This window comes from Heliangelus exortis, chromosome 2 (genome assembly GCF_036169615.1).
Source record: "Heliangelus exortis chromosome 2, bHelExo1.hap1, whole genome shotgun sequence".
Lineage (NCBI taxonomy): Eukaryota > Metazoa > Chordata > Aves > Apodiformes > Trochilidae > Heliangelus > Heliangelus exortis.
In genome coordinates, this window is record NC_092423.1 from 60,479,672 (window position 1) to 60,491,718 (window position 12,047).

Sequence of the window (12,047 nt, forward strand, 5' to 3'; positions counted from 1 at the left end):
ACCCCCAGAAAGCTTTAATAACATGAGATTTGAGAACTAGCATGTCTCGAAAGAAAGACCAACTATCTGGAGATCTAAATTCAAAACCAAGAAAAGAATTTCTACACTAAGCAGTTAAAATTTCTCTTTTAAATTACAGAATTAATTATCTTGCCTCTCTAAACTGTTTATATCCAGGCTTGTACACATACACTGTATTTTCTCTATTTTTAAAAAACCCAGCTTTTTTTTAAAAACCCAGCTTTTAAAATGGCTCATAAAATGCTGACCTGAGCAGTTACCATAATGACATTCTGTGGTTCCCAAAGACAATTCTTTATCTTATTGGGACATTCCGTGTACAGCTTTTAGATTCTGTACAGAAATTTTACATAATGATGGAATATACTTCAATTATAACCCTGTTTTCTCCTAGCTCACAGACACTGCAACTCCTTAGCAATATTTACCTGATATACTATGTCATCATAACGTTACCAGAAACTAAGCACATGAGTGGAAATGGGTGCCCCAATTATGGAAAATTTGCTGTAACCGAGCCCTATTATTTGGGTAATGTGCAGATGAAGCAAGGCTTACTAAACTGTTAAATAAGTCTTGCATGATGAAACTGGTCTGTGTATCAGAAAGAATGACACGCTCTGGCTACACAATTGCAGCTGTCACTTTGAGAAAACTAATTCTAGGGCTGAAAAAGAAGTAATCTCTCTGCCTCCTAGTATGCAGCACAAAGGTTTCAGATTATAAATTTCAATTTCACAGTAAAGCACCTGAAGATACCTCTAGTTAAAATACATCTTGGGACACAGCATAAATATTAATCAGACAAGGCCTGCATGCAAAAACTCCACAGTTATTAAAGATCAGTTCTAGAAAGGATAGCATACCTGTAGGAAATTTCAAAGTTCCATAGACTCAAGATAAAAATCAGGGTGATACAAAAATGAGCTACCACAAGGTCTCTGAAAAATTCTGTCTCACTTTTGACTGCTAGTACAATAGTAAAACCCAACCAAATCCAACAGGGGTGCCATTTTCTTGGAAAACTAGAAAGAAGACCATTAGAAGAAAAATAAGCAGGAAGAAAGCAAATTCTTTTTACAAGTTTTCCCTTTTTTTTCTTTTTAACTGCGCACTACAAAATTCAAACATCCAAGAAAAATCTAAGATACCCATTAAGAAAGGGGAATCCAAGGAAAGCAAGACTTAGACTTACAACTGGTAACTAGGATATCCACCTAGGTATCTGGAAAGAAAATCAGACAACTCAGGCCAACCCTGACAACAAGCTGCTCTACAGAGGGCACACACAATGCAGTTTAAGCTTAATTTAAATATTAATTTGATTTGTTTTAAATTTTCCATATATTTCTTAGACTTTCAATATATATTTAACCACACCGTAAGAATATACTACCCATGAAACCTTTTTTTTCTCTTACAAAAAAATAGGTGAAGAAAATGGTATGGTACAACTATGACAGATAACTGGCACAAACCTTACTGATACAAAGTGGCTCTGAATTCAGAATTTGAATTTAGTCCCATTCCACACCACTTCTGCCTCCTGAATGCATTTGTGGCTTCAGAAATTTTTATTCATGATGTAGGTTTATGAAGACATGAGGTTACATTTTATTTGATTTTACATACATGAATTAAGCTTCTATCATGTATCTATTTTACAGTATAAAATATTTTTAACTAACAGTCCTGTAATCTACAATATTTTATTTCACTTTCATAATGAGAGTTCACAGACACTCACAAAACAGTGAAAAGGAGCTTCATGTTCTTCTCCATTAGTGGGAATTGATTCCCAAACACACAGATTAATATATTTTTTTAAATTTAAATTTGTTTAGAGATAATGTAAGTAAAGCCTCCTAATTTTATGGCTGGCTTTTGCATAGCCATAGCATAGCCATATCATAGGCTATGATCCCTGTCAATTTGTTGATTCTCTTTCCAATTGAAATTCTATTTTCAAAGAAGAGTTACAGCTGGAAAGGACTTCTGGAAGTCATCTTGTATAACACCCTAAACTCAAGCTGAACCACTAAAGAGCCAGTTGCCCAGGACCATGTCCAGGTTGTTTCAGAGTACATCAAAGGGATGGAAACTGCACCACCTCCCCAGAAAACCTGTGCCAGTGCTCAGTCATCCTCATAGTCAAGAAGTGTTTCTGTTTGTGTCCACTGCCCCTAGGGCTGTCATTGGGCACCACTGGAAAGAGCCTGGCTTTCTCCTCTTTGCCCCCTCCCTTCAAGTATTTACAGACATTGATGAGATCCCCTCTTTGAGCCTTCTCCAGGTTGAACAGCCTGAGCTCTCTCAGGCTCTCCTGTGAGAGATGCTCCAGTCTCAGTCTCTTAGTCATCTTTGTGGCCCTTTGTTGCACTCCTTCCCCTATGTCCATCTCTCCTCCTTACCCTGGGTAGCCATTTGTCTGCGTTTCTTCCAATAAAAATACAGAAATCCTGCCTTTTAAAAACTCCTGAAGGAACTGGCACTAGGTATGGAGTTCAGCAGACCCCTTACTCCTTTTTATCCAAACCACTTACTGTAGGCTAGAAAGGGAACCAAAATCTTCACCAAAATTAACACTTTTTAAAATTTAAATGTTCATGTGTCCTGAGCATTACTTTTCAGAACTGAATCGATGCATAAAATGCAGTCTTAAGATCAATTCAATGAAAACCATGGTTTTAACAACTTCTAGTTGCTTCTAGTGTGTTTGCCTTCTTTCTAGTCATATAATATTCAGTCACAATAACCTGAATAACTATGTTATCAAAAATGCAGTAATGTCTGGAGTCAGTCTAAATATTACAAAGCCCATTTTTGTTAAGGGAGGGCATGCTGACCCAGGTTATGATCATAGTCCCTGTAGGATAAATAAAATTCAGGAAAATTAGATAGGGATCTGAAATACTGTGCTGTCATAAAAATCATGAAGCATCCTCCTTTCCAACACATTGTCTTAAGCACCACAATATTTCTGGAAATCAGTCTGGCTCATTTAACAACAAATATGAATATATTTCTTCTTTGTTTGTATAGTAAAGGAGTTTGTACCCCTTAAAAAATAGATGTCATAAGGTAAGGACAAACTGGGAAAACTTTTGGTTGGGAGTAAGTACAAGTTTCATTTTTAAAAGAATTCAAAGCAAAATGAAATCTTATGGCCTTCAAAGCACAAACTCTAGAAGCCTTACACCACACTACACAATGCCTTGAGAGAAGCTTTTTTCTTTTTCTTCTAAAATTCTGCACTGTTTCTGCACTTTCATGCTGTAATTCAAAAACATGATACTCCAGCATTAAAGTTACAGGCAATGTCTTGTGGACCAGACTCTTGTTTATATTGAAAGTACAGCAAACTAAACTAAACCTTGTAATTTAAAGCTTCATGGAACAGTAATTTTTATGGCCTGATATGGAGACAAACTTAGGTAACCCAGAAAGACCCAGACAAATATATTTATTTAATAGCAAATGTTTACTAATCAGGCTGCAGAAACAATACTGTCTTTTCCCCCCTTCCCTGCAAAGTACTGCGTGTACACACACATGAATACAGCCTGAGAGAACAAGGAACACAGCTATAGAAGAACAAAAAACCAGTGGATAATTTATCTGTCCTGATGAGGAAAGCCCAGGGAAGTGAGCCAAAACATCTGAAAAGAAGAAAACACGAGAGCACTAAACCAAAGAGAGTAGACATACAGCACTGAATTAAGACAGCACAGAAATTTTAAACAATACTCTACACCCACCTACACGGATGCAACTTAAATGATTTCTTGAAGTCTCCTCAGGATCATTTACCTATGAACCCAACAAGCCACAGAAGTCCTGCCAGAAAAGATCTCTGGAATTACCACCTACACAAAGCATACATGGCAAAGCACAGCACTGCCCAAACATCGAGCTAGGGGGGAAAGCAAGCATTAGGTTGATAAAAAAGGTAACAACAGTGTGTCTGCTAGCTCATGCTTACACCTTTCAGATTAGCTGCAATGCCAGGTGTGACACTTACCTTTAATAGTTTCCTCCACAACTTCTACAACACGATCTATCTGCTGAACCTAAAAAAACAAAAAGAAAAGTCAGAACAGCAATATCTAAGTAGTCAACAATTGGACATATTTTATATAAACTTGTTTTTCAAAAGTGTGTTCTTCTAGACTAAGGAGGAATAAAGTGCTTGGGGCTATGTTTTTAGCCACTTTTTTTCCTGTGCATCTTGGTTCAGGTGCCAAAACTCTTAAACTCACCATCCAGCTTGAAACAAATCTTGTTGTTCAGAATAGCAAGTTCCTGTTAAGTTTGGCAAAAAAAAAAATCACCAAATGGCTAAAGAAAAGGGACTTTAAAAAAAATTAAAGCCTTAGCTGCTCTTCAATATTAGTGAAAGGCAGTGGGCACTCAGGCAGCATGGTCTGTAAATACTCCTTCTCGCCCTTCTCAACACCAAGAAGAGTAGATGGTAGACAACATAGCAAGAAGCTGAGGATATTTCAAGGACAGAGTATAGGGGAGAAAAATTAGCAAGTACTTCAGGGGAAAATCACTGGAACATGTGAAGAATTTAAAAATACTGTGGTCAAGTTTAAGGGAATAAGACATTGCCCTGCACTTCCTGCAGGCAGTGTTTGGAAACGGACGAAAATGCCTTGATATATTTCACAAGACAAAATATTTAATGACCATGACATAACATCTCCAACAAAGACAGTAAATATATGTATTTGTCAAAGTTAACATTTGTCAAATTTCATTCATAATATGATAAATAGATCTATTATTTCTATTAGATTTTTTTTTTTAAATTAATGGCCAGTGATTTTGGTATATTAAGTAGAAGGAATCAGAATTAACACTGAAAAAATAAACTCAGAAATTCTTAAAGTTGAGATTCTTCCTCTGACTTTCACCCAGACTGCATATGCTATGTAAAGTCAACTCTACATGCACACACATGCCTCGATATATTGCAGAAAAGCTTATACAGAAGGCCCTACTTTAAAGTAGTTTAAATTTTTTCCAGTTTTTCTAATTCATTTTTAAACACTGATTCTCTGAGCTGAGTGCCATATGAACTGACTTAGTATTACTGACTTTTGCAGTCATTTCCTTGGAGTTTCTATTGAGGTTTGTTTCAACAGCAAGCTGAAAATAGACTGCAGAGGCTTCAAGAACAGAACCTTGTCAGCAACAAGGAGCCTGGAACTTGGAACCCTGGGATCAAAGCCACTCTGTGCTCTTAAACCACTGAGTTTGTTGTTTCCTGTAAACACATCTCCACAATCATCTCTATATTCATTTTCCAGTCGGTCTATTAGCAGCTAAAAAAAAAAATAAAAAAAAAAATCTGTAATTGTTGCATGATCTAGATTTCTCAACTAAAGTCAGTGGGAGACTGTTCGCTTCCTTGTCAGGGTGTTGGATTAAGCCCATGTAAAACTGAAGTTTTTTATTTAAAAAACAACCCACCTTTTGAAATACAGCATTTTCTAAACAAAAATCTGCCAACTTCAGATTTCCTTTTATAGCATACTCATTATCAATGCTAGAAATTAAGATTTTTTTATTATACTAATATAGGCATGCTTAAAACCTTAATGAGTATATATATATGTAAAAATCCTTTTCTGGAAACTTTCACGTTATAGACATTTTTCAATATTTAGCAATCTATTTGAAGGAAAGCACACATAAACAGCTGTGGGGAACACATATTTGCATACTTCTGTACATAACCCTTTGTCATGGCTTGGGCCAGGATAAAACTAATTTTCTGTCCTGTAATTTTGCTTTCAGCCAAGTCTTTTGTAAGTAGCTGCACTTGCTGAAATTAACAGCAAGCTTCTGAGTCAGTGTCTGCTGCTAGGACTGGTAACACTCAATGTCTATAGTTACTGCTAGAGACTGGTGTGCAGAGCCAAGGACACTGCTCAGCTCTGAGGAACATTTTGCCCTCCAGAAGAAGAGAAGGAGTAAAAAGGTCCCACCTGCAGCCCTCCTTTGGGGAGGAACAGACAAGATAGATGCCAAAAGTGACCAAACAGAGTATTCCATCCCATACACATCATACTCAGTATAAATTTGAGGGATCATGAGGCTCAAACCCCTTCCTGCTTCCCCTTCATCACCTGTCCCTGTTTGCTTCAGCATCCTGGGAGGATTCCATCCATTCCTCTGCCTGTGGTCCTGATCCGTGCCAGCCCATATCTGTGTGTTCCTGCCTCCAGCTCCCAACTGCTGCTGACCCCAGGAGTCCAGCCTGGACTTTCCCAGGGCTGCCCTGCAGCCTCGGTGGTGACGTGAGAGTTATTGGGGGAAAGGGGGGGGAGGAACGTGGGATCAATTTTCCTGTATATTTGTATATATTTAGTAATTTTTCCTATTTATCATTACTGTTTCATTAAAGCTGTGTAGTTTAGTTTCCAACCAATAAGTCTCTCTCTTATTCTCTCTCCTTCCTTTATCAGGGAGGGGACAGGGGATTAATAGAGAGCATCTCTCATTTGGTTTAACTGCTGGGGCAGTGTTAAACCGCGCCACCCTTTCAGGTGTAAGTTTAAAAATAAAGATACTTAGATATAGAATTTCTACTTAATTTTAAATAATTAAATAAACACAACTTGAAAATGGATGTATATACATTTACAACTACAGAGAACATGGTCTGAGCCAAATACATCACCTAAATTATTATTTTTATGTATTTCAATACTACACTGTTTAAACTCATAATAATTTTAAAACAAAAGAAAAATAGTTGGTTCATAACCTGAACCACCTATGATTACTTTCTGAATTGCACATGTGGGAAATTTTTTCATAGCTTCAAACCTCCTGTTAAATAAAGATATAGGAAAAAAAAACAACTAGCATGCTGTTTTTTTCATTTTATTGGATAAATTAATTATTGTGTCTGCCAAGACCACGGTTCATGTCCATAATTAAAATTATAGGTCTGAAAGATAATGAGATCTGCAACTAGAAACTGATGTTTATTCTGCCTTGTGTGTTGTTTCCCACATTACATATTTTTCATTTGAAGTTATTGAAAATTACTTGGCTTAAGCCCTAACTGCTCATGAAGAAAATATGTAATGCTCACAATCTTCATTTTCAAAGACAGAACTATTTTAGTAAAATTGAGATGAATTTGGAAGGAGAAGAGAGAAGGATTTAGAGTTTTTTTGTTTGGGAAAAAAAAAAGGGAAAAAAAAAGACATCACAAAGTCATGGTAATTAGATTGTATTGCATATACAGATGCCTGAAGGATTTCTGAAGGATTTGCTTCCCCACACATCAGTAACTATATGGATAATTCTGTTCTGCAGTGGTATCAATCCCTACACCTTCCGGAGACTCAACAGCACCTCCAATAGGAAGCTCAGGAAGCACAGAGACATAAGAGTTCTTAGTGGTGTATGAAGGGAAAAGAACCCATCTGTCAATGTTTGTTTGAAATGATACTCAGTAAACCAAACCTTCGGGACTGAAAGCAGCTACACTACTGCTGGATGTAGTTTGTGTGCTCCGGAGATCCTCTGAGATCTTATTTCTAAGTGTAAGCATGCATATGGTGGACTTCTGTCCATTTCAAATGGTTCTCTATTAGGATCTCTATATGGTTCTCTATATGGGTAGAAAAAAAGCTAGGCAGAGTGGGGCAGGCAGCTGAGGACTACATTAAACAAACAAACAAAAAATAAAGAAACAAACAAAAAAACCAAACAATCAACACAAATCTATGCTGAGACAGATTCAGGACAAGAGCCCATGAGATGAGGTGGCAGGAAACTGGCTGGTCAAAAAGGAAGGAAAAAAGATCAGAGATGTATCAAAACATGAAGCTTGAGCTGAAACAAAGACTGGGAAAAATCTTGAGCCTTTCCATAGGGATCAGACTTCAGCATAAGTACAGCTCAGCAATCATCTGTATCTGGCCCTTATACAGAAAAGACATGAAGCAACCCATGCTGGGGCTGAACCTGCAGATCACTCCTGAACTGCTGACTGAGTCAGTCACACTTCACACACCTTGGACCTCTCAGGACAACCCAGCACTCCACTGAGAGACAAAAGCACTGAGCTGCTGAACTAGGCACTAGCAATTAAGCACAGAAATTCACACACAGACATTTGCCATCAGAGAAAGTCCACCAGTTCAGTCACAATCCCGTTCAGTAGATCACTGTTTGGTGTAAATGGCCCAGGATTACGCTTGCAATGTGCCACCTATGCAGCCTCATACCAGGTGATCTGAGAGTTCAGACAGACATACACTTTGAGGACGGACACAAACTCTTTCAAGTTCTCATGAAAGATCCAAGTTCTCTCAGAACCAGTATTAACATCCTGAAATTTCTGCAAGTGAAGGAATTTGGAAAATACCTCTAAGAGAGCTCCTATGAACTCTGAATATTTGTAATGGAGGGTTTAAGTGAGAGGTTGCACATTTTGGGCTCTGCATAAGTCACTCAGTCTCAGACCAAAAAAAGAACTACCTAGATAAAGCACATCCATGAAACTACTATTAATATAAGAGAAAATTTCTGACATTCACTTCAGAGAAGCACCAAGACCTCTGCAAAGACTCTGCATTGTCATCTGGGAAGACAAAACCTCATGTAAGATCTACAGTGAAATACACATACTTTCAGTTCAATGAGTCCACTGAAATACAGACAGAAGCATTTTGTGGGTAAAGAGATTTGTACCAATCTATTTCTGAAGTGACAGGACCACCACAGAAGAGGAGAGATGGTCATCAGGTGTCCCTTACAACCAAAGCTGAGTAAAAAGCACTGAATTTCATAAAAGCAAACAGCTCTCTCTAGTGAAGCTATCCAATATCTTAATGGTCTTTTCTGAGACAAGCCTCTGTGTGCTTCTCTCTGTGGCTGCAGTCATGATAAGTAAATAGAGGGCGAGTGTAAATATATTAATGATCTTCGTTAATAATGAAGATCCAGTATCTTCTGGATGAGAGACTGCCTTCTAATGGAGTCTGCTACATGGACATCCAAGGAACCACAGAAAGGCTGTTTGGTTCAGGCTGCACCACTAAAGAAGCTGAGGAACAATCTGCCTATATAGAACCATAGAATCATAGAATTGGCTGGGTTGGAAGGGACCTCAGAGATCACCAATCCAACCCTTGATCCACTACCGCTGCAGTTCCCAGCCCATGGCACTGAGTGCCACATCCAGTCTCTTTTTAAATACCTCCAGAGACGGAGAATCCACTACTTCCCGGGGCAGCCCATTCCAATGCTCGATATACCAGAGAAAAGGTGGGAATTTATAAGGCTTCATGGTAGTCTATTAGAAAAAAGAAATCATATTAATTTTCTCTCCTCTTAATATAGCCCAGAGATCATTTCAGCTGGAGTTAGCTGCAGGAAGCATATTTCCACCAGGGGAACACTGCCCTTTGATAACTGTTGTGGTGCTTGTGTTTCTGGAGTTATGCTACTGCCTATCAAATTATGGCTATTCTGGACTCATTTGAAGAGAAATAAATCCTATAAAGTGAGCACTTCAGTTCATTCAGAAAATACCTGCTTATATTGTGACTTGAATTTTCTCTAAGAAGATACCTACCTACTAGGTGATGAAATATCACTGTAGGAGTTGCGAAGCATCATGACATTCAAATCAGCAGTTATCCTCCAACTTTCTTCTGATTCTTAGTGCAGTGATACCTCAACACTTGTGACTGTAGAATAAATACCCCCTTTGTTGACAAATTGTAAGATCACAGAATAATTCCTGCTTCTGTTGAGCCATTTCTTGTAAGTGACCTCAAGGAATCCACATCACCTGGCTGACAACTGTTGTTTCTGCTGGGGGACTGGGATTAACCAGGTAGAAAGCATGAGATCACTGACACTTGCCACCTGTGACTGTCTTTTGGCCTAAAAGTTTGCAGTTTCACCTTCTGATGAGTCTCAGATCTCACAGGTACTGACACAGTTACCACCACTGGTTAAAAATGGCAGCTAGGACTCAACCCCAGAGTGAATGCAGTTGCTCCCCACAGTCTGCTTCCTTTCAGACTGGAAGGAAATGTCTTTCCATCACACAAGGTTTAAAAGTTAAAGTATCTCTGATGTTGACAGGACAGAGACAATTCTCTCAAGAAATTACTCCCAGAGCCTTCCCTGGCACAGTGACTGAGTTTCCCAAAAAGAGAAATTTTTCAGAGGTAACACAAGCAATGTGCAAACACATTAAATACCAGAAAAATACTATTAAAAAAAAAAAAAAAAATCTCAAATCCACTGAAGGAGAGACAAAGACCAGAAATACTGAATACCAGAAATGTTTATTGAACAAACAATGCAAAAAAAGAAAAACAAGTTATGGAGCCCAAAATACAGGAAGGGGAAGTAGCTTGCTTACACATAGTGAGGCTGCCTCTGAAGCAATTATCATCAGCACTCATCATCAACACCCTGGAAGTAGCATACATACATACACACAGCAACCTGAAGTAAACCAATCTTTTTTTCTCATACAGGAAAAAAAATACGTCTTTGATTTGCATTCACATAGATTGGAAACAAATTGGTTACTACTGCATTGATAAAATCATCGTAGTTAATTACAATTCATTATTTTTAAACTTAAAGATTTTCACTCCAGTTCAGCAACTCTTAGGCTCATCTTACGTGGTTTAGGCAGCTCTGTCAGATGTCAGACATTAAAAGCCTACTCAGCCTATCCCCTCTCTAAAGCCAGTAAGAGGGAAATACACGGCTTCAAAAGTCACTTCAGATCTTTTAAAAATCTAAATTATCTCAGAATAATTATCTTCATTGACCATAAAGAGAAGCTGAGCAAAACAGACTCTCAAATTACAGCACTTAGGCAGCATAAATCCAGGCCTTAATACATAACTTCAAAAGGCATGTGACTGGCTTCTGATGGATAACATCTGTGTTTAAAACCTTTGCTGACAACACCAACCATGGTAATGGGAATTATTCTGGTTCAGGAAGGTATTCTGAGAACAGAAAGTTTCTACAGAAACTTTAAAGAGAAGGAGACTACTCCAGAAAAGCATGTAAACAGCAGTATTTCATTGCTAAACATTGACACAGCTGAAATAAAATTTCAGTTAATACCTTTTGATTCATAGGCTGGAAATGCAAAGTTTCTATTTGCACGTCCAGTTTTCAGTTTAAAAGAAAGTGATTATCTGCAATTCTTTCATGACTTTCAAGGTTCAAGTATCATATCTGAGTATCAGCACATAAATTTAAAATCCAAAGCCAACCAGCTGAGAGGTCCTGACTGAGCCTGAATTTTGCATTAAATAATTTTTGGCCATAAGTTATAGAAGATCAGTGTGCATCTGTTCCCAGGATTTCAGCACACTTTCAAAGAAGTTCTAATAATTCAAATAATTCAAAATAAAATACCACTGAATTCATCTTTTATGAAGTACACGTTGAAAATTTGAATTTATGGAAGGCTCCAGTAAAAGGGCAGCAGAGAAGCTGCATCTTTAATGCAATCTGACCTTACAGACACTGCAAGGTAGGGAAATAACATTATCTCTGCTAGCAAACATCACTGAAACTTGTATGAACTGAACATCTGAAACACCATACAAAGTATCACCCTCATTTAGGACACCAAAGCAGTAGGGATACACAAACTTTTGGCATCTGGGTGAGATTACAATGCTTTTCTTTCACAATGGCACTGTTAAAGCTCTGCTCACTAAAGGGTATTACAAACAGAGAACTAAGGCATATTAAATTTAAAAGCATATACCAATTAGAGATGTACAGTATGAGAAAAATGCCGGGGTTTTGTAATGTATTTTTTATACCAAACCATCTATTTTATAGCAGTGCTGCTAGTGTTATGGGCTGTTACAGGAGTCTTCAGCACTTCAACTAATCACAGTTTCAAACTGATTACTAAAAAAACTAAATAAAGCTTGCCTTACAGAGTCAACACCCACTGAAAAGGGATATTCAGACATCGGGAGAACATAAGGAGTCCCTGG

The 12,047-nt window shown here is 37.8% G+C and overlaps 1 protein-coding gene across 5 annotated transcripts in view; it reads right to left on the bottom strand.

Annotated features, from left to right (window-relative positions):
* CDKAL1 (CDKAL1 threonylcarbamoyladenosine tRNA methylthiotransferase) overlaps positions 1-12,047 on the bottom strand; it is a 384,171-nt gene that overhangs the window by 252,906 nt on the left and 119,218 nt on the right. For all 5 annotated transcript variants that reach the window (XM_071736322.1, XM_071736325.1, XM_071736324.1 and 2 more), the window contains one exon: positions 4,043-4,091. In XM_071736322.1, the coding sequence (XP_071592423.1) occupies positions 4,043-4,091 (49 nt within the window). The remainder of the gene's footprint in view (positions 1-4,042; positions 4,092-12,047) is intronic.